The 22571-nt window shown below is 40.0% G+C and overlaps 2 protein-coding genes across 6 annotated transcripts; one reads left to right on the top strand and one right to left on the bottom strand.

Annotated features, from left to right (window-relative positions):
- The first annotated feature begins 1550 nt into the window (after window positions 1-1550).
- cap2 (cyclase associated actin cytoskeleton regulatory protein 2) lies at window positions 1551-20753 on the top strand. 5 transcript variants are annotated; one of them, XM_004074218.4, is made up of 13 exons: window positions 1551-1715; window positions 4065-4191; window positions 4313-4401; window positions 7887-7964; window positions 14096-14239; window positions 14686-14771; window positions 15495-15600; window positions 18902-19085; window positions 19163-19326; window positions 19431-19554; window positions 19630-19712; window positions 19801-19944; window positions 20060-20753. In XM_004074218.4, exons 2-13 carry the CDS (start codon window positions 4074-4076, stop codon window positions 20141-20143), a joined length of 1404 nt encoding a protein of 467 aa, XP_004074266.1. In that variant the 5' UTR covers window positions 1551-1715; window positions 4065-4073; the 3' UTR covers window positions 20144-20753. The 5 variants fall into 5 exon arrangements, with proteins under 5 accessions (XP_004074266.1, XP_020562996.1, XP_011479567.1 ...); XM_020707337.2 differs by having other exon boundaries at window positions 1556-1804; window positions 4316-4401; XM_011481265.3 differs by having other exon boundaries at window positions 1557-1808.
- On the bottom strand, window positions 20619-22511 carry LOC101161171 (aurora kinase A and ninein-interacting protein-like). Its single transcript, XM_023960164.1, has 4 exons — window positions 22245-22511; window positions 22037-22144; window positions 21763-21919; window positions 20619-21661 (listed from the first exon to the last, which is right to left on the bottom strand). The coding sequence occupies exons 2-4, from the start codon at window positions 22127-22129 to the stop codon at window positions 20760-20762; spliced, it is 1152 nt and encodes a 383-aa protein (XP_023815932.1). The 5' UTR covers window positions 22130-22144; window positions 22245-22511; the 3' UTR covers window positions 20619-20759.
- Window positions 22512-22571: the final 60 nt, after the last annotated feature.

The raw sequence follows: 22571 nt of genomic DNA on the forward strand, positions 1-22571 counted from the left end.
GCTTCTTCTCTGCCTTCTCTCTCTAAGCACAAGGAACTATTTTAGTAACAAATGAAACATGAAGCTGGGAGGGGAGACCATGACTCACCATGAAGCAAGGCTGCAGGTGAGCACACATGCACAAATGTAATTAATCTCTTTTTTTAAATAGGCGGTTTTGATCCTCAGATTACAACAAACATTAGATGTTAGTACAGCTCTCATTGTTCTACTTTTGAAAATAATAACATTTCTTACATGAATGAACAAAACTGCCTTAAGTTCATAATTTGGTTTTCCTCTTGATTGTTCTGTAGAGATGATTTGACGCGATGGTTGGATCATCCAAGTTCTGAAGTGTTTCTTTCAAATTCTGATTAGCAGTGACACTAAAAAGAGAGAACTCCTTTGGAAAACAGAATAGCCAAACTGCTGAGAGTCAGTTGTTAAGCAAATGGACTAAAAGTTGGTTTTGGAATCTAGATCCTGTTGGACAAAGTACTGGAGTTGGTTGGACAATGGAAATGTCAAATTTTATTGGAAAAAAAATTGGCAAAGAAGGGTGCTCAGGCATTCTTTCGACAAACAGCATGAGGTGCAATTTTGCTCAATAAATCGACTGATAAATGGATAAACAGTTCTGTTCATTGTTGGGGGGGGGGGGGCACAGAAATTGTAAACTCAAACTTATCCTGGCTAGGGACCGGCACAGGGGGGCCCAGACTTGGGGCCGTTAATGGCTACATAGTTAGTGCAAAGGGTCTTGCCCAAGGACCCACACTGGATGAAGCTTATGGCGCCCCCTTGTTCTGTAGAGTAACATACTGTTCCGTTTGAAACCAAGAATGGTGGCCTCCCTAACAACCACGAGCTAAATGGACACAACACAAATATGACATTCTGCTAAACTGTAGTTTCACGTACAAGTTTGGGTTTAAATTACTTGTAGGATCCATGAAGTTATCTGGGGAAAGAAGATCAAAGTTAATGAAAGAAATAACTTCAAATTTCCGAAAAACATCTCTTAAACATGATTAGTTATTTAACTGTGAGATGTCAAAACAGTGAAAATGGGATAAAAGTTTACGTTGTTTATTTATTATTATTATTATTATTGTTATTTTTCTTATTGTTATTCTTATTCTTATTGTTAGTATTATTATCATTTAAATAGTGAGGATTAAGTATGTGATGATTGGCACAAAATATTGAAATGTCTTCCCCTAAGGTGCAATCTAAGGTTTTTCTGGCACTATGTTCAAACAAATAGAATACATTTTCTGGAAACCCCCCCCAACATATTTTAATTTGGATTTATAAAGTTGAAATATAATTTTTTTTAAAAAGGTTGTTTCTGGCTTGGAAATTATTTTTTAAAATCAAGAGATGACTTCCTAAAAACAAATATTTTCTTTGTTTTCTAAAGCTCGGACGTCTATAACTGATGTTTTACAGTTTGGATGGCATTCGTGGGGTTTTTCAAGATACTGGGGGTGAGCGCTTCTGTCGGGAAGGGTCCGTGCAGACACCGCAGCGCCGTCAATCATCTGTCTATTTTTAGCCGGCTCCTCAGAAGTTGGCAGTCTGGTGCGTCATGGAGGAGGTTCTGCTGGACTGACTGAACCACGCTCAGCTGCGGACTTTCCTGACCCTTGCCGTTTTGCTTGAGCCATTCAGGACATCCCGGAAGAGGGTTCCTCGGTGCCGCGGAGCAGAGGAGAAGATCGGAACCGACAGTACGTGAAGTTTCAGCCGGCGACACAACACCAGAGCGCAGAGCGAGACGCGCAACTTTCTCACGGACCATTTTGGGGGCCCAGAGAAGGGAGGTAACGCTATACTTAAAATGGAATAGGATAAAGACCAAACACTTATTTATTATATTGCAACTTCTTTGTGTCAGAGTCAGTGTATTTTGTGTGTGGGTGTGTGTGTGTGTGCGTTAAGATGCGCTCACCTTTAGTGTTTCGTGTTCTCATAATCAAATCGAATTATCCTTGCAGTTTATCCCCTTTTAAAAGTAAATGTTGCAAAAATAAGGCAGCATGAATGAAATGATTTCTAAAAGTTGTTCCATCTATTTTGTAAAATGATCTACTGCCTTTTATCTCACAGCACAATCCTCATTATTCATGTAAATGTATCATATTTTTACATCTGCTCCAAATTCTCTAAATTGTGCATAAAAGGCTTAAGATATATAACATACAGCCAAGCATGTAGCAATTGTGGGATATCTCTGGAGGATACCATTAAGTATTTTTTTTTCATTGTCGTTGTGATCTTAAAAATGTTTTTGTATCGAATGATTTGTTGAATGATTTGTACTTCAGGGCCACCGTACACAAGCCATGAAAATCCTCATTAGAATATCTAGAAGGCTGCAAACACAGGCCTTGGCTCAGTAGCTGAAAAATGCAAATGCCACAGTGAATTTGAAGACAAATGTAGGGGGAGCAGGTTGAAGTCAGTCCACTGCAAGAGTGGCTGCTTATGTCACACTCAGCCTCAGATCTAAAATAAAAAAGAATAATGTAAGGTGAACTTTAAATCACGAAATGTGCACATTTGCAATGTTTTTGTACCTTACATCTCTGGTGCAAAAATAAATCTCAGCTCTTGTTTTCATCAGCTTTATTAATGACTGCATGCGTAACTTAAAAATGCAGGAGCACAAAAAGCTGAAAGAGCATCACTGTTAGCTTATGGTGACTTTGGCTGACTAAAGCAGTCAGTCAAGATGGCAGCTGGTGCTGGTTCATGCTTTGAAGTCAAATTTTATACAGCGTAGACATATAACATCAGCTGTACATAATCTCAATTTTATCAAAATAAGTGCATTAGGAGTTTACTGCAATCATACAGAAGTGGATTATTAAAAATTGATTAATTTGTTTGAATATTCACAAAAATGTTGTTGAACTTCATAAACAAATTACGTTTTTATTTTTTTTAACAAAGTTGGTTACAATATTAAATGTGTTACTATTTGTTTTTACATGGATTCATTTTATCGGAAAGTTCACCGATAAAAAAAATCACCTAAATTATTTGTGTTTTTGTTCATTATTTCTGTGAGATAAAATCAACAAAAGGAAAATTGTTCATTAAATGATTACAATACTAGCCACATTGTATTTACCTGCTATAGACATGCATAGTGTTTGAGAAAACATCCTGTCCACCAACTGCTGTTTTAAAATAACCACCCAAAAAAGCTGGAAACTTGTTTGTTCACGAAAATGTTTGAAATCTTTTTAAAATTCAAATAAACTTTGAAGAAAGATTCCTGTAATATGAAATACAGAGCACTCTTCTTTCTTTAAACTAAAAATGGGATTTAATTCTGACTCGGTCAAAGCTCCTGTTCTCCAGGATTTTCCAGAGAGCTCTTGTTGTGACCTGCAGAGCAGAAATAACATCTGAGTCCTGTGACAGGCATGTGGCACAGCTGGTAGAGCCAACTTGATGACACCCATTACGGTCTGCTCATGCCAGGCCATTACCACACTTGGATTACAAAGACATAAAAGAGCATCTAAAAACCTAATGTAGAGATCGTATCTTTTTAGTTTAGAAGTTCTTCAAGGCCTTTGCTGTCACTAACATGATGGATGATGTGATGAAGGTGACAGGTGTGTGACTAGATAGAGTTTGTGGTAACTTGCTGCTGAGCTTCTGTTGCCTAATACTGTTTCAAGGGATCCTGTTTTGCCTTACAGTCATTCAAATACCAAATACGATATGGTTGAAATTGTTTTTTTTTTAATGCAGTTTTGTTCAGTTAGAATTTATTTCACTTTTTTGGTATCTAGAAAGAAAATAGTTGTATCAGAGGTTATTGCATGTTTAGAAGGTTTCTTTTCTTGCTCCCACTCTCTTGTATTTTGGCCTTTATTTATATCAGTCAGGTAAACATTTAAATATTAGGTTCTGAAATAACTTTTAGGAGGATCAAGAGCAAACTAGTGGACTAAGGTGATAAGTGATTATGTCCAGGTCTGTCCTCAGAGGGTTAGTCTAAAAAGTAAAAGCAAAATGTAAAAAAGACAACTTAAGGAATACATTCCTTTCTTTCACTCTAGGTTTGCACCATGGAGGACTTAATTCAGCGGCTGGAGCAAGCCGTGACTCGGCTGGAGCATGTGTCCACCTCAATGCAAGATTCTAACACCATGACTAATGGGACATGTGTCAACGGCCTGGATCAAGGCAAGTCTGCACCCAAACAGAAAGTTTAGGGAGTTGGACCTGGTTTTACTTTACTGGGAAAATCTGTTTATGTATTGGTTTTTAAGCTAAACTGAGATTTTTTTTTTCTGTATAAACACAGCAGTGTCTCACTTTGATGTGCTGCTGGGGGGTCCAGTGTCCGACTATCTAAAGTACAGCCGAGCCATCGGAAGAGAAGTGGAGAAACATGTAAGTCTTCTCCCTTCAGATTAAGAGCATTCTTCCTACAGTAGAAACAGTCACTTGTAGATGCCACCCAGGCCAGACACCAACTGCTGCAGACACCAACCGCTGCAGACAGCTCCTGCTGCAGACAGCTGCTGCTGCAGACACCAATCGCTGCAGACACCAACCACTGCAGACACCAACTGCTGCAGACACCAACTGCTGCAGACACCAACTGCTGCAGACAGCTGCTGCAGACAGCTGATGCTGCAGACACCAATCGCTGCAGACACCAGGTGCTGCAGACAGCTGCTGCTGCAGACAGCTGCTGCTGCAGACAGCTGCTGCTGCAGACAGCTGCTGCTGCAGACAGCTGCTGCTGCAGACAGCTGCTGCTGCTGCCGACAGCTGCTGCTGCAGACCCCAACCCCTGGAGACACCTACTGCTGCCGACAGCTGCTGCGGCAGACACCAACTGCTGCAGACAGCTGCTGCTGCAGACAGCTGCTGCTGCAGACAGCAGCTGCTGCAGACACCAACCCCTGCAGACACCAACTGCTGCAGACAGCTGCTGCTGCAGACACCAACCAGTGCGGACAGCAGTGTCATTGTGATGTTTGTCATAATCAAAAAGTTCTTCTTGAAATATTATACTATTTCTTTAAGCTCTCAAAGTGCTCAGGTTGCTGCCATCATTAACTTTTCATGGCTGTCTCCAGTTCAGTGGTATTTTTTGTTTAGAAAAATACAAGGTGAAAGCTTTACAGACTTAAGATAGATATAAAAACATAGCACTTTCTCACCTCAGAGTGAAGAGACAGTGGTTCAAATCCCACCTGAGTTTACATGTTCTCCCTGTGCATACGTGTCACTCCAGCTTCCTCCCACTGTCCAAAAGCATGCTTTGTTGGTTAATTGGTGACTCTAAATTGTCCCCACATGTATGTGCGCGAGTGTGTGGCCCTGAAACAGGATGGCGTCCCATCTTCGCCCAGTAACTGGTTGGCTCCAGCAACCCTTGAAAGGGATTCAGTGGGTCAAAAGAATTATTGGATGCAAAAAGGAGAAAGCAAAATATGCTTTTGTTAATTTTCTTACAGTTTTTCTGTGTACAATACCTTCATTCATATACATTCATTCATCTTCTAAACCCGTTTTGTCCCTTTCGCGGCTACGGGGCTGCCGGAGCCTATCCCTGCTGCTTGTGGGCAAAGGCAACTACAGACAATTTAGAGTATCCAGATAACCTCTGAAGCATCTTTCTGGAGAAAACCCATGCACGGAGAACATGCAGGCTCCACACAGAGGGGTTCCCCATTGGTGTTGTGTTTTGGGTCCCCTAGCTGGTGCTAGCAAAATAAAACCCTATACACTAAAAAAAATTGAATGCACATTGATATTTGTAACTAGATGTGTGGATGGCAAATCTTCAGTATTTGTGTAATGTGAACTTCTTAACTGCCTTTTTGTATATCAAATCACACTTAATCCTAATTTTTTGTTCCTCTGGATTGAAATAAAACCTCTTCTGAGGAGTTCTTCTTTGCAGAGATCACTGTGGGATGGTGGAGCCAAGTGGAGCCAACACTTATCTAACTTTTTTAAACAGACACGATTGTTCCACTTTAGATTCCACTTAGATAGAGTGGCTCTGGAAAACTAAAGGATCCTAATATGTGCAGGCAGCATGTCTCAGTAAAAGTTTATGTTTTCTACAAAGGCAAAGAAATGAAAAAGACTAAACTTTGATCCACACATGTATTAACGAGTAGAGTATCTTTTGATATATTTGATGACAACCTGCCCTCCCATTAGGACTGTTTGCATGTTTTACTGGGAGCCAGTTGGCTGTAACAGCTGTGTTGTGTCCTTGAAACTGACCTAGAGCGACTCAGAGGACTCCAAAACAAAGGAGTAAAAGCAGATTAGAAAGAAAAGAAAACACAGAACAGTTTTAATTCTTGTTTACATTAAGGAATGACTTCTGTCCCAGTATCCCACAGCTGACCCAGATAAAGGAGGGGTATAAGAGACTCAAAGGTGAATTCTGTGGAGTCTGAGGAGCCCCTTTTATCTCTCTGGTGTTTCTGTCAACTCGCAACTGGTGGTCTCAGACAGACAAAAGACACAGCTGGCAGGGACTTGCCCAAACCCTGGGCTTCTTAGGGAGACATTTTTGTTGTCTGGATTCTTCCAGTGGCCACTTCATTAGGAACACCTTGCTAGAACCGGGTTGGATCCTCGTTTGCCTTCAGAACTGCTTTAATCCTTGGTGGCATAGATTCAACAAGGTACTGGAAACATTCCTCAGAGAGTTTGGTCTATATTGACATGACAGCATCACACAGTTGCTGCCGATTGGTCCGCTGCACATCTATAATGCCAATCTCCCGTTCCACCACATCCCAAAGGTGATCTATTGGGTTCAGATCTGGTGTCTGTGGAGGCCATTTGAGTCCAGTGAACTCACTGATATGTTCAAGAAACCAGTCTGAGATGATTCCAGCTTTATGACATGGCGTCTTTATTCTGCTGGATGTAGCCATCAGAAAATGGTACACTTTGGTCATAAAGGGATGGACATGGTCAGCAACAATATTCAGGTAGGCTGTGGTGTTGTAACCATGCTCAGTTGGTACTAAGAGACAAAAAAGTGCACCAAGAAAATATCTCCCATACCAATACACCACCACCACCAACCTGAATCGTTGATACAAGGCAGGATGGATCCATGCTTTCACGTTTTAAGGCCAAATTCTGACCCGACCATCCGAATATTGCAGCAGAAATTAGAATTATCAGACCAGACAACATTATTTCCATCTTCTGTTGTCCAGTTTTGGGGAGCCTGTGTGAATTGAGGCCTCAGTTTCCTGTTTTTAGCTGACAGGAAAGGCACCCAGTGTGGTCTTCTGCTGCTGTAATCCATCTTCTTCAAGGTTGGATGTGTTGTGTGTTCAGAGATGCACTTCTGAAGACATCTCTTAGTGGCACTATTGGTTATTTGAGTTACTGTTGTCTGTCTATCAGGTGGAACCAGTCTGGCCATTATCCTCTGACCTCTGGGATCAACAAGGCATTTCCACCCACACTGCCATTCACCGGATACTTTCTCTTTTTTTGACCATTCTCTGTAAACCCCAGAGATGGTTGTGGGTGAAAATCCCAGTAGTTTCTGAAATACTCAGACCAGCCTGTCTGGCACCAACAACCATGCCACGTTCAAGGTCCCTTCAATCACCTTTCTTCCCCATTCTGATAATCGGTTTAAACTGCAGCAGATTGTCTTGACCATGTCTACATGCCTAAATGCCTTGAGCTGCTGCCATGTGATTGGCTGATCAGAAATATGTGTTAGGAACAGTTGGACAGGTGTGCCTGTGAGTGCACATTCCTCATGGGATTCTGTGTTGCCAGTTTGGTTATATCACAGCTGTTGGTGGCAGGTAGTGTTTTGCTGAATATGATATACTTGCAGGCTACCTGATGTTGTTTTTCTTTGATAACAGGCAGAGATGGTAAAGACAGCGCTGCAGACTGAGAGAACCTTCCTCAAGATGGCTGCCACACACCAGGAACCAGCAAAGGTAGAACAGGAAAAAAACTACTAATGAACTTTCTCCAAACCTATATGTTCTGACCGCCCCCCAACATCTGTTCCCAAATAAAGGAACAAATATTGCTGTTCCACCAACGACCACTGAAGGCAGGTTGCAGTAGCTATTAATTTACCATAGAAGTCTACGTTAAAAGTCAAAATTTACACCATTAAAAAGTCAATGAGTGTAACCATAACAAATGTCATCTTTTTCTACACAAGTTGTCAAATACATTTGGTTCTAATGGACAAAAAATGTAGATTTTTGGTCTTTAGAAAATCTTTGGGCAGATAAAACATCTTTAGAAAGCAGACAGAAATTTTGCACTAGGGTTTGTTTGTTCAGCGGAAATGTAAACAAAAAACCTGAAAACAGTAGAGTATGCTTGTAGTTTAAATACATAAATCAGTTGCATGTGAATTCTTGAAACGTTTTTTTTCCCACTTTTAATTCTGCTTTTATGACCATCATAAAACCACTGAAAAGCAGACCGTACCGCTCCGTAGTTTCTTCTTCTTTTTTTTTTTTTTAAAAAAAAAAACGGAGAAAGGGTAGTTTGCCATCTCTCGGTGGGTGGAGTGTCCTTGCCCCAGGTGGAGGAGTTTAAATACCTTGGGGTCTTGTTCACGAGTGAGGGAAGATCGGAGCGTGAGATTGACAGGCGGATCGGAGCGGCGTCCGTAGTTATGCGGTCGCTCTATCGGTCCGTCGTGGTGAAGAGAGAGCTGAGCCGAAAAGCAAAGCTCTCAATTTACCGGTCGATCTACGTTCCAATACTCACCTGTGGTCATGAGCTATGGGTCATGACCGAAAGAACAAGGTCCCGAATACAAGCGGCTGAAATGAGCTTCCTCCGCAGGGTGGCTGGGCGCTCCCTTAGAGACAGGGTGAGAAGCTCGGTCACCCGCGGGGAGCTCGGAGTAGAACCGCTTCTCCTCCACATCGAAAGGAGCCAGTTGAGGTGGCTCGGGCATCTAGTCCGGATGCCCCCTGGACGCCTCCCTGGAGAGGTGTTCCGGGCATGTCCCACTGGGCGGAGGCCCCGGGGAAGACCCAGGACACGCTGGAGAGACTACGTCTCTCGGCTGGCCTGGGAACGCCTCAGGGTCCCCCCAGAGGAGCTGGAGGAAGTGGCTGGGGTGAGGGAAGTCTGGGCATCTCTGCTCAGTCTGCTGCCCCCGCGACCCGGTCCCGGATAAGCGGAGGAAGATGGATGGATGGATGGATAACCATCATAAAACATAACATTGACAACAAACCATGGGCCCAATTGATTCTTCTTGTACCACACAGGCTAATTGGCCTTAAATATTTTCAGTCAGTGGAGCTTTACATACATGTCATTAACTTCAGTTTCCAGAATTTAAAGAAAAACTGTTAGTTAAAAAAATAAAGTTTTTGTCTACCACAAGTGGTGCTTGTTTAAAAGATGAACTTTTTTCTTACTTTCCACTTAAAATCCAACCCCAATCATCTTTTAAACAATTTTAAAAGCGTCTCCAGTGTATTTTTTTTATCATGATTATACTGTTTTTCCCGACATTCATCTGTTTACACTCTCCTTAGCTAGCTTACATCCCCAACCTAACGTTAGTGGTGAAACAGAATTGGTGAGCAATATGGTAGATGTCCAAACGAACAGTTTTGATTCAGATGTCAGCTCAGATGATGAAAAACAAGACATTCATGAATCTATTTATCTGGTGGGTGCATTAGAATGGACCGGAGCAGGGTGCTAGTGGCCCGCCAACTGTAGCTTCTACATCACTACTACAAGCTTTTTTTGTCTGCTTCTAATTCACACTAATTTAAATAAAACAATATTCAGAAATGTAATGTGATCCTAATTTTAGTCCTCCATCAGGAGAAAAATGCCATTTTCATTGGAGTTGGTCTTTAAATGCCCTCTCTATCCGCAGATATTTGCCCCATACCATATAAGTAGACTATATCTAGTTTTAGCTTTTAAAAGTTTCTACAAAAGGTGCAGATGTGTCTGTAGAATAAAAAAACGTAATGTTAGAGCAATGACAAGTACTTCCATTGATGAAATTCTTTTCCAACTTTTCCACTTAACAACCAGACTGGAATAGTGACAGGAACCATACTTGAAGTTATCAATACAACTTGTTGTGGAAGCCTGACTTCCAAGCTCCACAAAGTGGCAAAAGCAGTAAATTGGAGTGAGGAAACCAGATTGAAGTTCTCGTGACATTCAGTTCCAAATTGCATTAAATCTTTTTCATCCCACAAAGACTGTTTCTCAGAGCTGTGTGACTGGCCGTGTCCTCCTGTTTCCCACCCGGCCTGGCCGTTGACAGAAGGATTACTCTGCTCTTTGAGCAAGAAAATGCTAATACAACACATTCCCAGTATGTTCACATATAGAGGGGAAAAGGGAATGGTGGTGAGAGAAAACTCAGTGTGAGAGAATCATAATGATATCATCGCTTTGGCCTGCTGTCTGCATTGTGTGTCAGTGTCACAGGGTCCACAGACCCCACCAGGAAGTGATTACTCCCTAACTGTCAGGTCGCTGGTTGAGAGGCTCTGAAAAGACTGTTCAGTGGTAGTTAGAAATGCAAACAAGGACTGAGTGTGGGTTTTAACCAGATTGAGGGACTGACCTCTGAGAAGGGTGGTGGGGTGGTGGAGGACAACTCACACACAAAAATTACCTTTTTTTCTAAGTGTATATTTTATTCCTAGATAAAGGAAAAGCTGTTTATTTAAAGTCTAACACTGATTCTTAGTTATAACATTGCAAATGAAATGACTCATTTTTGTTGTTGGTTAGTTAACAGAATAAAAATAGAGACTTGCTAATTAAGTTGCAGGGAGGCGGCGACAACCTGCCTAACCCATTATCCCAAATCCCTTTTTTTCATCACAGGGGAAATTTCCAAATATTAAATACTCAAAACTACCATGATGGGTTGTAGTTTCTATGGTTACAAATCTCCAGTAGAGCCTGAAGGATCAGTTTTATGCCAGAAGTAGGAACTGGTGATGAAACCAATTCTGGTGTGCACCAAAAGAACAACAGCATATAATCTCCCACAGTTTGCTAAACTCCATCCTTCATTTGAAAAAACGCCGTTTTTTAGTCAACAGAGGCAAATGTTTTTCTGGACAGAGGTGTAAACCGACTCGGAGGAAGTCAAAAACGTATTAATACAAAAACTATTTTTTTTTCTGTCTTGAATCTTTCTGAAAGATCCTTCTGTGCGAAGTACAACAATGCAAAAAGCTTGTTAGAAAACTTTATACACAATCTTGAAGGAAACCTGGAAAGTGCAACCACAGAGGAGACTATCAAGATCGCAAGTGTGGATGACACTTCTAGGAGTCAAATACCTCTGAAAGCTGCGTGTTTATAACACATCTCTTGCAGTATTTATTTAGTGTCACTTTGTATTTATTTCAAAAATATTCAAATGTTATGGCTTTTAAGTAAAAAAAAATTAAACCAATAAATGCAGACACATATCAATTTTATCAAAACACACTAAAGCATCCAACTTTTAATGCAGTAAAAATGGTAATAAAAAAACATTAAAACTTGAACACACAAACTTTACAAAGCTGCAAATGTACCCCCCCCCTCCTCCAAAAAAAGGGCTAACAAGGAGGTTCCCTATTTCATCTCTAGTTTTCTGCTCTTTCCAGATGTAGACTGTCTACTGACGTATACAAATATATTTCACAAACCTCTGGCTTTTCTTTGCAGTGCTGTTGTGCTCTCTGACTTTTTATGGGCATGGACTATATTTGAGCCTGTGTGTGTGTCTGTGTGTGCGTCTGTGTTTGTAAGAAAGGCACAGAATGACACAGGGATAAACAAAGAGAGAGGAAGTCCATTAAGAATTGCTGTCAAACTGGTTATCAGTGTGTTTGCTGGTTTTGAGGGTCCCCGCACAGATGTGGGGCTTTTATGTGTCGCCGTTAAATTTCAGATTCAGAAGATCAGTTCTCACAAAACCCATTTCTGACTTAGACCAGCGTTTAAGTATCATCACATTTTATCAAGATGGTGATATTTATATACAGATTTGACGCAGAGGTGGGGCAGTCATCCTCTGATCTTGGGCTAACTTACAGTAGTGTGAGGGAAAAAGCTCCATGGGGAAAGCGGAAAATTGTTGATGTGTGTGAGCTTGTGCAGATCATGTTGTTTAATAATGTAATGATGTAACAATGAACACTGCACAGTGGTGCAGTGATTAGCGCTCTTGCCTGGTTCAAGTCTGCTGGGGGACCTAAAACAGAACACCAATGGGGGGTCTTTCTGTGTGTAGCTAGCATGTTCTCCCTGTGCATGCGTGGGTTTTCTCCGGGGACTCCGGCTTCCTCCAACCATCCAAAAACATTCTTCAAAATTGTCTAAATTGTCCCTATGTGTGAATGCGAGTGTGTATGGGTGTGTGATTGTGGCCCTACGACAGTCTGGCAGTGAGTGACCCGTGGCCCCGAAAGGACATGGATGAAATGGAGAATTAGGTTTGCTTTTCCTGTACATGCCACTATGATGCCTGGAAGTTCATAAGGATTTTCCTTTTTTGGAAAAAAAATTCCAGATGAATAGATAAAGCAGTTTGTTAGACAAAATAAAAGAGAAATACAAAGGGCTTTCTATTCAGTTGAGGAAACGATAGCAGCATCACACGTCAGTGAGTAGCATAAGATTCATACATGTGAACTTCCTGGATTAGCAAGAGGTTCTTGAATCAAAAAGATGACTGTCAAATCTGTTCAGTGGTGTATCTGTCTTTAGCCTCACGATTCACGTGGCAGAGTTTCATCACATTTTGATGAACTTTCCAAATGTTTTGTAAAACAAATGAAAACCAACATCACTACATTTTTTAGCACTGTAAAAAAAAAACACAATGAATTTGGAGCAAAACATCTAACAAGAATTGACAGAAATACTATGAATTCAACCCATAATGACTTTCATCCAAAATATATTTCTGAACTTGTGATAATAAGAGAGAATGACTCATTTTAGAGCAAAATGTTAACACAATGGAAATGTTATATTAGTGCAAGTTGATTTATCTTGATAAATCTTATTTGAAATCTAAATTTTAAAATAAGAAATGTTAAAAACTCTCAGAAATTGAATGTAGCTTTTTCATGTTACAGTGTAAGTCTTCTTACCGTAGTAAAACGTATTTACCTGTAGATATCTTATGAACATTTCTTAATTCAAGCAATTAGAGTTTTTCGTTTTGTTTTGTTTTAAATCAAAATTTTCTGTTGTCAAGAGTGTGGAGCCAAAGACTTTAGACTAATTTCTATAATAATTTCTAGATCTTAGCTCTTAATCACATTCTTGATTGTGCTCATTTTGAAAAAAGCTTGGAAAGGCGTAATGCAAAGATGAAACAACTTAAAACCTGGTAAAATATTTTAAATGTCTTTAAAAAAAAAGGTTTTAAATCTTTGCATGTATCAAATAGTTTGCAGTGTACTTGGTAGGAATCTGCTGAATGTTTCCACATCAACATAACCCCATGACCTCACACAAAAAACCCAAACAAATATTAGGTTTATCGTCACAGTCTGTGATGCCTCAGGTGTCTCTTAAAATGTTAAGACTCGTTTCTTTTGCCGTGGATTTTTGGTGTGCTGCAAGTGTTTTCGTTTCTTGTAAATAGCAAAAACGACTGTCACAGTTTGCTTAAAAATGACTCGTTCCAAGGAAAGTGTCGCAGCAAATTTACAGATCTCTGTTCCTAAAACAAGGAGGGAGCATGTTCTCACCAGATCGATAAAACTGTAAACACTGGAGGAGCAGTATGCCTTACAAGGCCGGAGGAGGCTCCTCATGGACAAAGGAATGTTGGAAGGAACTGCTGAGGAAACTGGGCACTGTGAGAGGAACTCCACTCCATCTGTGATCTGGACTTTCTAATGGAAAAACTATATTTAATTTAGATGCTGAGCTGAAGCCCTGTTTGGGAATTAGTGGTTACGAGGGAAGGGATGACCCCTTTGGATGTGCAACACGCATTGTGTTAAAGTTACAATATCCCCACCACTTAATCCTATTTGTTATGCAACTTTTCTGCCTTCTGGCATCCAGTTCTTGACCTCCCCTCTTGCTCCTCCAGACAGAGCTCCAAGACCTGCTGAAGCCCATATCGGATCACATCCAGGAGATCCAGAATTTCAGAGAACAAAACCGTGGCAGCTGCCTCTTCAACCACCTCTCAGCTGTCAGTGAGAGCATTCCCGCTCTGGGCTGGGTGGCTGTGGTAAGAAAGAATCAAAAGCATTGTCTGCACAGCAATCACATTTACTGTAAACTGTCCTTCCTATGAGTGCATGACTTGAATCTAGATTTATGGTTAAACAATACCAAATACCGACTAAAGCAAGCTCCTCAGTAAGTAAAGTTCAACATTTAAACCAAAACACACAAATATAAAAAACGGAATCAAAAAAGTCATTTTCTGCTTTACAAAATCCAGATTTTTGGAGTTGCAGTTTAACACAAAGTGTCATTTAGATTAATATTAAAGTTCTTTCTTCTAAAATGTAAACGCTGAACTTTAAAACAGACCCTGTTCTCTGGGGATGTAACATTTCCACCTCAGAGTGTCACAACTTCAAGCTTTTTTACTTTCAGATTAAAAGAGGATTATTTTTTGGCTGATAAACTGATACGTTGGTGTTCTTTATGAAACCTCTCCTGCTTCAGAGTCAAAAGCCTGGTCCGTATGTGAAGGAGATGAACGATGCCGCCATCTTTTACACCAACAGAGTTCTGAAGGACTACAAGGAGATGTAAGCTCTTTGCTTCCTTTTGATCTTTTAAACCAAACAGAGCTTGTGGCCCGCCCGTTGTATTATTTTTTTTTACAAAACAAATTAGCTCTTTTGAAAACTGCATTTTATTTATCTGCTCCTTTTGAATAAAGAAATACTCAGAAATGCAATTCTGAGATGAATTTTCTTTATTTTAAAAACACCTAAAACATGAATTTCATTGCAGTGGGTCTTCTTTTTTTAAAGAAGCACTCAGACTTCAGGTATGGAAAAGTTGTGCCTAAAAAAAGTTTCTGTTCTAAATAAATGGAGACTGTGACCTTGAAAATTCCATTCTTAGTAACTTAGCTGAATTAAATTCAATATAGATCAGACATTGATGATTAGGATTTGGTTAAATTTGCCAAAGATGAGTGAGTACACACTTTTCGCTATATTCATGTTTTTAAGAACTATTTTTTACTTATATGCTTTGGCTGAATCTTACAATGCTGTGTTTCCATAATATGTATTATGATATAATATTTTGAAGAATTTATCTTCTTTCACTTTATTCTTCCTGAAAAAAAATCTTAAAAAAAAGCTGTATAAGAAAATTTTATTTTTGTGAGGGGATTGATTTAATATACATTTAACTGTACCCTACTTAATAAATGGAGGTTTGGCTTGTTTTACACCTCTCCCATTGTTTCAAACCTCCCATCTTTATCTCTCCTCTTGCACCTCTTTTAACTCCCCCAGTGACAAACGTCATGTGGACTGGGTGCACTCCTACCTGTTAATCTGGACTGAGATGCAATCCTTCATTAAACAGCATCATACGACGGGGCTGGTGTGGAGCAAAACTGTGAGTACACAAAAAACCGTCACAGGCATTTCCACCGTTACTCATTCCTTGTCATTCACAGAGGAATGCACCCTTTTTTTTTTACAAAATGTGTGTGTCCCTTGTTACAACAGATGCAACTTTCTTATTGTTGCTTCTCTTCTGGATAAAAAAACAGGAATCCAAAAGTCATGATTGATCTTTCCAGCTTTAATGTGTCCAACAAATTGAGTCCAGTACTGATCTCAAGAGATGCTTTGCAGCTGCTTCTTTCCATCACTGCTGATGAAGCTGAGTATTTGTTTTTAAAGTGTAAATCTCGCTAACATCCAACAACTGTGGCCACATCTGTTCCTGGTGTGCAGAAACTTGAGAGGCTGCGGTGACCGTGTGTGTCAGCTGTTGCGTCGGCTGTCCGACGACAGAGCTGGTGTGTGAGCGATGCAGTCTGTGTGCTCACAAGGACGGGAGTGTGCTGCGTTAACAGGTGGTCCTCGGGGTTTATTTGAATGGACGTTTTCTTTACAGGAGGACCCCGACAAAGAGCCTGTGTACACACGGGGCCTGCAGCGTAACCTAAACTGGGGAGCTGGCCCCTCCTCAGCACAGCCATCATCTGCTGCTAAGATAGAAACTTAAAGATAACAGCATGCCCAGGTTAACGTACACATGTATACTGTATGTGCACTCAGATAACAGTAACTTCAGCTATTTGTTAAATTTTTAAAAACCATTTCAAAGAAGAAACAAGTTTCTTTAGTTGAGATCGCTTTTTTGGAGCCTATTTCTTTTGTAATGTAAACTTGCAAGATGCCAAATTTTGTTTCAGCTGTTCCCTTGTTGGCTTATTGATAACCAGCATCTGGCCTGTTGACCGTTTACTTCATTCAAGGGAAATGTGTGTGACAAAATCCAGAGTAAAAACTGTAACCTAATTTAGTAAAAAAAACAAAAAACAAGTTACTTCCATTGCTTTCTCTGAATCGTGACATTCTCATTCCAATTTTAAAAATTTAAGTGTTGTGTTTTTAAAAATAGATTTACAGGTTTAGAGTGCTGGAGAAGTCTATTTAGTACACACATGTTCTCATTATTCATTCATTCATCTTCTTCCATTTATCCCTTTTGGGGTCACAGGGCTGCTGGAGCCTATCCCAGCCACTTTTGGGCAACCTGGACAGGTTGCCAGTCTGTCACAGGGTCACACATATCACACACCCATGCTCTCTCACATTCACATTCACTCCATGGACAATTTGGAGTGACCAATTAACCTATGAAGCATGTTTTTGGATGGTGGGAGGAAGCTGGAGACCCCACAGAAAACCCACGCATGCACGGGGAGAACATGCAAACTCCACACAGAAAGGTCCCCCATTGATGTTCTGTTTCAGGTCCCCCAGGTGGGACTTGAACTGGGGGGCTTCTTGCTGTGAGGCATGAGTACTAACCACTGCACCACAGTGCAGCCCTCAATATTTCAATTTAAACGCATTTTTTAGTCTTTATATCTCACTATTAGATGCTCAGCTTAAGACTCAAATACTAATATTTCTGAAAGCTGTTTTTTTTTAAAGGAAACTGTAAAATGTGACTTGTCAATGATGGTTTTCTGTTGGCAAAATCACTTGCATCTGTTGTTCTTGAACAAACTGATTCCAGAAAAACTAAAAAAGTAATCATCTAACACAGAAGTCTGAAATATTGACTCTGAAAAAAAAAAAAAAACATTTGGGCCAAAACCCAGCAAGAGCCACAAAAATCCCACTTCACAGTTTAGAAAATCTACTTTATTTCTCTTTTTGTGACCATTAAGCGATTCATTTTTAAACTGTAACTTTGAATAATTACAATGTTAAGTTATTAAATATAACAAATCTAATTTATTTTAATTGTAAAAGCAGAACATGAACATTCCTTTCAAAATAAAATCCAACCTGTGTTAAACAAGATCATCCTGCTGCAGGCGATTTCCTTGAATTAAAGTAGAAAAATGGCTAAATAAAAAATGGCATTTTTTATGTTATTATAACTTAAGTCTGCTTAAGTGCACTCATCCTTTTGTTTTCTGTCGAAAGTAAACATGATAAGGGGCCTTAGGATCAAACACAAATGAATACATTAAAAATCTGTTTATTTAATTACAATTCTAAACAATAAAACTTTATTTCTGAAGAAGAAGAAGGAACTGAATCTAAACAATGCTGTGAAGCAGAGGAAAGAAAGAAAGGTGGAAAGATTTCATGTAATCCATGGACACCAGTTAAGATCACAAATCATTGAAGAAAAAGTACTGTCTAGTGGGTCTAGATGACCCAACTCCCAATGTTAAAGTGCCTAGGATAGCACAAGGGTTACACAGACTCTGACAATAAATTAAACCTTTCACCACTGATTTCCTGTTATCTGCATTTTGGGAGAACTATGAAGCACATCATGCCTCTTTTAGTGTAATGTCAGCAGTAATAAAAGAAAGAAAATGCGCCCCCACACAGTGTATCTTACTGATAAAAGATCACCTCTGTTTAAAAATGTAACTAAATAAAAGTATTAAACCTAAACTACATCTTTTTAATTTTTAGCTTAATTCCTCAAAGCCAAAAAGAAGGGATAAAAGAGCCACATGCGGCTCCACAGGCTCAGGTTGCAGTCCCCTGATCTAACGGACGGAAAAAAAAGATTAATCTCTTCAGACAGAGATCTTCCAAAATTTTATGCACGAATGCACAAATGTCAGCTGTTCTAATTCAGCAGTATGTGTTAACCTGTTTAGTGTAACAAGTCTGCATTGTTCAGCAGTGACACAAGCAACATGTGTGCCTTCTGTTTGGGGTCAAGTCTGGTCAAGTGTATGTGGTGTGTGTGTGTGTGTGTGTGTGTGGGTGGGGGGGGTTATGCAAGACACGTGTCTCTATTTCTCCTGATCAACTGATAAATCAGCTCATTAGGTTTGACTTCAGTATAAACTCTTGCAGTTTTGAATTCCATCAGGAACATACAAAATCTGACCTATAAAAAAATAGATATAGATTTTGTGTGATGATGTCATCCAAAGTAAGTGAAAATATATGAACAAATAAGGCCCATGGAAAATGACTGAAGGAAATCTGCGTATATCTCAGCAACTTATCAGAAGTAAAAAAAACAAAAAAAAAAAACTGAATTGCGGAGCTCTAATTGATTTTTTGTGACATGCTCCCCCTGCTGGACATTCTTATTATTACACATGTTAAACTGAAATCTGTAAAATCAGTTTTTTTTCTCATGAAAAACGTTTGCATCCAAATGTAATTTGAACAATTTCATTTATTTCATTTCTCAGGGCCCCATTGCTCCAACTTCCATTTTAGACTTCACCTCACCCTGCCCTCCCCCACCTCCTCCTCCTCCCCCCGGCCCACCTCCAGTCCTCAGCGACGATGACGGCAAGCCTCATGGGGACGGTGCTGCGGCTCAGCATTCAGAATTATTCGCCCAACTCAACCAAGGAGTAGGGATCACTAAAGGTGGGGGTCCCTCAGTCGCGACAACATCACATCTGCTTTCAGGTGGAGCTGCTCCTCCTCATCCTTTCCACCTGTAGGTCTAAAGCACGTGAAAGACGAGCAGAAGACTCATAAGAACCCAAATCTGAAGGGTCAAGCATCGCCAACTACAAGCAACACCCCCTCTCCTGCAAATCCCTCCACAGCAACCATCCACAAAAGATCTCCCCTGCTTGAGCTGGAGGGAAAGAAGTGGAGAGTGGTAAGTAAAGAATCAAATGAGATTATTTGTTGGCATTTTCCTTTTTATTGTTAATCTAAAATTACATATATTTGTATTAACCAATAAACACTTTGTTTTTGCAGGAACATTTTGAGCAGAAACATGATTTGGTGATCGAGGAGACCGAGCTTAAACAGGTGGTGTATGTGTTCAGCTGTAACAACACCACTCTGCAGGTTAAGGGTAAAATCAACTCCATCATTGTAGGTAAGCTTCCTGCATAATAAACAATACGAAGAAGCGTTTTTAGATGCTTAAACTGAAAGCTTTTTCTCTTCTTAGATAACTGTAAGAAGCTGGGTCTAGTTTTTGAGAATGCTGTTGGAATTGTAGAGATAATCAACTCCAACGCTGTTCAGTTACAGGTAAGCAACATACACAAAAAAAATGTTTTACGCTTCGTTTGCATGGCCAGCAAGTTCTAAAAGATCGATTTTGTGGGTTTTTCTGCAGGTGTTGGGAACGGTTCCCACTATTTCCATTAACAAGACGGAGGGCTGCCAGGTGTACTTGAGTAAAGAGGCTCTGAACTGTGACATAGTCAGCGCCAAAAGCTCCGAGATGAACATCCTGATACCAGAAGGGGAGGACGATTATGTGAGTTGAGAACAGAATGGGAAAGAAAAAAAGAAAAACCCCAACATATTCAAAGTGAAAAAAATATACAAGTATTCATGCTGCTAAATGTAAGAGGATGCCCTTGATTTTACAGAGGGAGTTTCCGGTCCCAGAGCAGTTCAAGACCGTCTGGGATGGATCCAAACTGGTGACGGAGCCCACAGAGATCGCAGGCTGACTGGAAATAACATGAAAGTTTAACTTAAACACCAAATAAAAAAATAAAAAAAGCAAAGGAAGTAGGAACTGCATTAGCTGAATGTGTGGATACTAGATTAGTGTGTCTATGTAAGGTTTTAACAATATCCTTACAAACGCTATACATCATTCAGTGCCATAGAATGTATAGGCATTTAGGGAATTAAAACATTTAAAAGAAATAAAACATTTCTGATTATTAGTCAAGCGTATGTTCCTACACACGACTTTTTTTCCATTTTGAATTTAGTCATCTGTTTATTAATGTGTTAAAAAAGACTGAAATGTTTTACTGTACGGACAGCACTGTTGTGTTTTACTTTCCTAACTGAAGTTCAGCATGAAACGGGCTGCAGACATCAGATCAACTCACAGCAGTTCCAAAAATCCTTTATTTTGAATGATCAAAAATAAGCACATAGGTTGGGCAGATTCTTTAAAACCATTTCTAGTTTGCAATAAAAATGTAAACTCAAAACCTGAGTTCTGATTTATTATGATCTAATTTTGCATGGCAAACTGAATGTACCCCCTCAGTGCTCTGAAGCACAGTTGGTCCACATTTTATGGAATTAAATCCACTTCTAGAAGATGTTTCAGTGTCTGATTACCAGGTTTCCCTGAGAGTCTTGTGTAAAGAGCATCTCCTCATCGTCGTCCTCCTCCTGAAAAGATTTACAAGTTCTCACCATCCCAGTTACTAGATTACTGTGATCTCTGAGCGGACTCCTGGTTTGCCGCCCTCGATGTGAAATCACCCTGAAGCCCTCAGAGTCTTGCGTAAACAAGTTGGCCATAGTATTCTCATCGGGCTCCGTGCTTCCCAGGTACTTTTCAAGAGGAAGGCTGGTCGTCTTTGTCCTCCACAAGTCCGTCGACTTATCTGTTTGTTTTTGATGCAAAATGTTTTCTGTTTCTGATTGTTTGCAATTTGATTTAAAATGAGAGACAGTGCTCCTTCTGGATTTTGAGCCGTTTGCTCTGTCATCCTCCTCGTCTTCAGAAATAGAAGACGTAAAAACAGGTTTCTGAGTTGAGGTTCTTCCTTTCACATCCATCACGCTTCCAAAGGCGTCCTCGCTTCGTAGACCATCAAAAAAAGCCATCTCAGCCCCATTCAAGCACTTTGGTGTTGTGAAATTTGCCTCTGTTTGGTAAATCTGACTTTCACTGTACTGGTCACAATTGAACAGGGGGTCCTGACTCCACGCTTGAGGAGGAGCTTCACTGTTTTCTAGCAACAAAGGCTTCTCAACTAGCCTCTTCTTACTGGGAGGTGGCTTAAAGTCCTCAGCCATCTCTTCTTCTGTTTCATCGAGGAAAGGTGAAAGCTGACCAGTCTCCGTAAAACGTTTACTCTCCTGCTCAAGAGCAACACCACACTCGTCCAGGTTGGCCTTTTGCAGACTTGAACCAGCTCCTTGTTTCGTTTCAGAAGCGTTTGATGAAACAACTGGATCAAAGTTTTGAAGTCCAGATAAAGACATCTTATTGATAACTTTTAAAAGGGGGGAAAAAGGACCAGATGTTAACACAAAATGACACAATTCAACTAGTCAGGCAATTAGAAAAGTAAACTCAGTAAAAGTTCTTCCTTACCTCTCTGATGAGGAGTGAAAAAGGTGGATATGATGCTCTGTTTGGTTTTTGGCATTTCCATTTTAGTCTGTGTAAAGTTAAGTGCAACAGCTAAACTGTAACCTTCCCCTTTAGCCAAAGGATTCAGCAATTTGGAAATCGGACGGACAAGGTGTTTCTGGAAAACAAAGCAAATATTATCTCAGTATACACTGCAGTGTAATACAATCTGTAAAAAAAAAAAAAAAAGCCTTAAGGGAATAGCTTCCATGAATGCTTGTTGTTTAGCAATCACCTGCTTAACTTTTCCTTTAAGTTGCACAGGGTCCAGCCAAACACCACATTCCGCTTGAGAGTGAGTCGGGTGCGTTGTTTTAGATTTCTTCATGGTCGAAAGAGATACCTAGAAATAAGAAGGGGAAAAAAAAGAGACTTTTAGTTTGTTTTTTACTCGAGTCGAGGCGAAGCATCAGTGCATAAAATTCGGAATACGTGTGACTCACCCCCTAAAAGTTTGTATTAATAATTTTATTTTTCGCAGCGTGTTCTCAAAATCCAAATAGAACCGTCGAACCTTTACTTTGTTTAAGAATAGACTCGATAACAAACGTTTAAGTTTACCGCCTCAACTGCGGGCTGCCCCGGGCATTTGACTTTTGGAACTCTGAAAAGCTTGAAAATGTGTAAAACAATTATATCAGAGGATATCTTGAAACGACAAAAACATTTAAAAAAATCATGTTCACCATTTAAAAATTTTCGAATTAGAATCTGATTAAAAAACAAAGATGATTAATTGTTTTAGTTAGGCACACTGGACAGCTAATGTT

The sequence above is a fragment of the Oryzias latipes genome, chromosome 11 (genome assembly GCF_002234675.1).
Source record: "Oryzias latipes chromosome 11, ASM223467v1".
Taxonomy (NCBI): Eukaryota; Metazoa; Chordata; class Actinopteri; order Beloniformes; family Adrianichthyidae; genus Oryzias; species Oryzias latipes.

Excerpts from the sequence above, each read along its gene's own strand:
- cap2 (XM_004074218.4), top strand. The coding sequence starts at position 4,074 with ATGGAGGACTTAATTCAGCGGCTGGAGCAAGCCGTGACTCGGCTGGAG. Across the intron at positions 7,965-14,095 it reads CACACCAGGAACCAGCAAAG|ACAGAGCTCCAAGACCTGCT; the intron begins GTAGAACAGGAA and ends TTGCTCCTCCAG. Across the intron at positions 14,240-14,685 it reads CTCTGGGCTGGGTGGCTGTG|AGTCAAAAGCCTGGTCCGTA; the intron begins GTAAGAAAGAAT and ends CTCCTGCTTCAG.
- LOC101161171 (XM_023960164.1), bottom strand. The coding sequence starts at position 22,129 with ATGAAGAAATCTAAAACAACGCACCCGACTCACTCTCAAGCGGAATGT. Across the intron at positions 21,920-22,036 it reads TTAAAGGAAAAGTTAAGCAG|AAACACCTTGTCCGTCCGAT; the intron begins GTGATTGCTAAA and ends TTTGTTTTCCAG. Across the intron at positions 21,662-21,762 it reads TTTCACTCCTCATCAGAGAG|TTATCAATAAGATGTCTTTA; the intron begins GTAAGGAAGAAC and ends CCCTTTTAAAAG.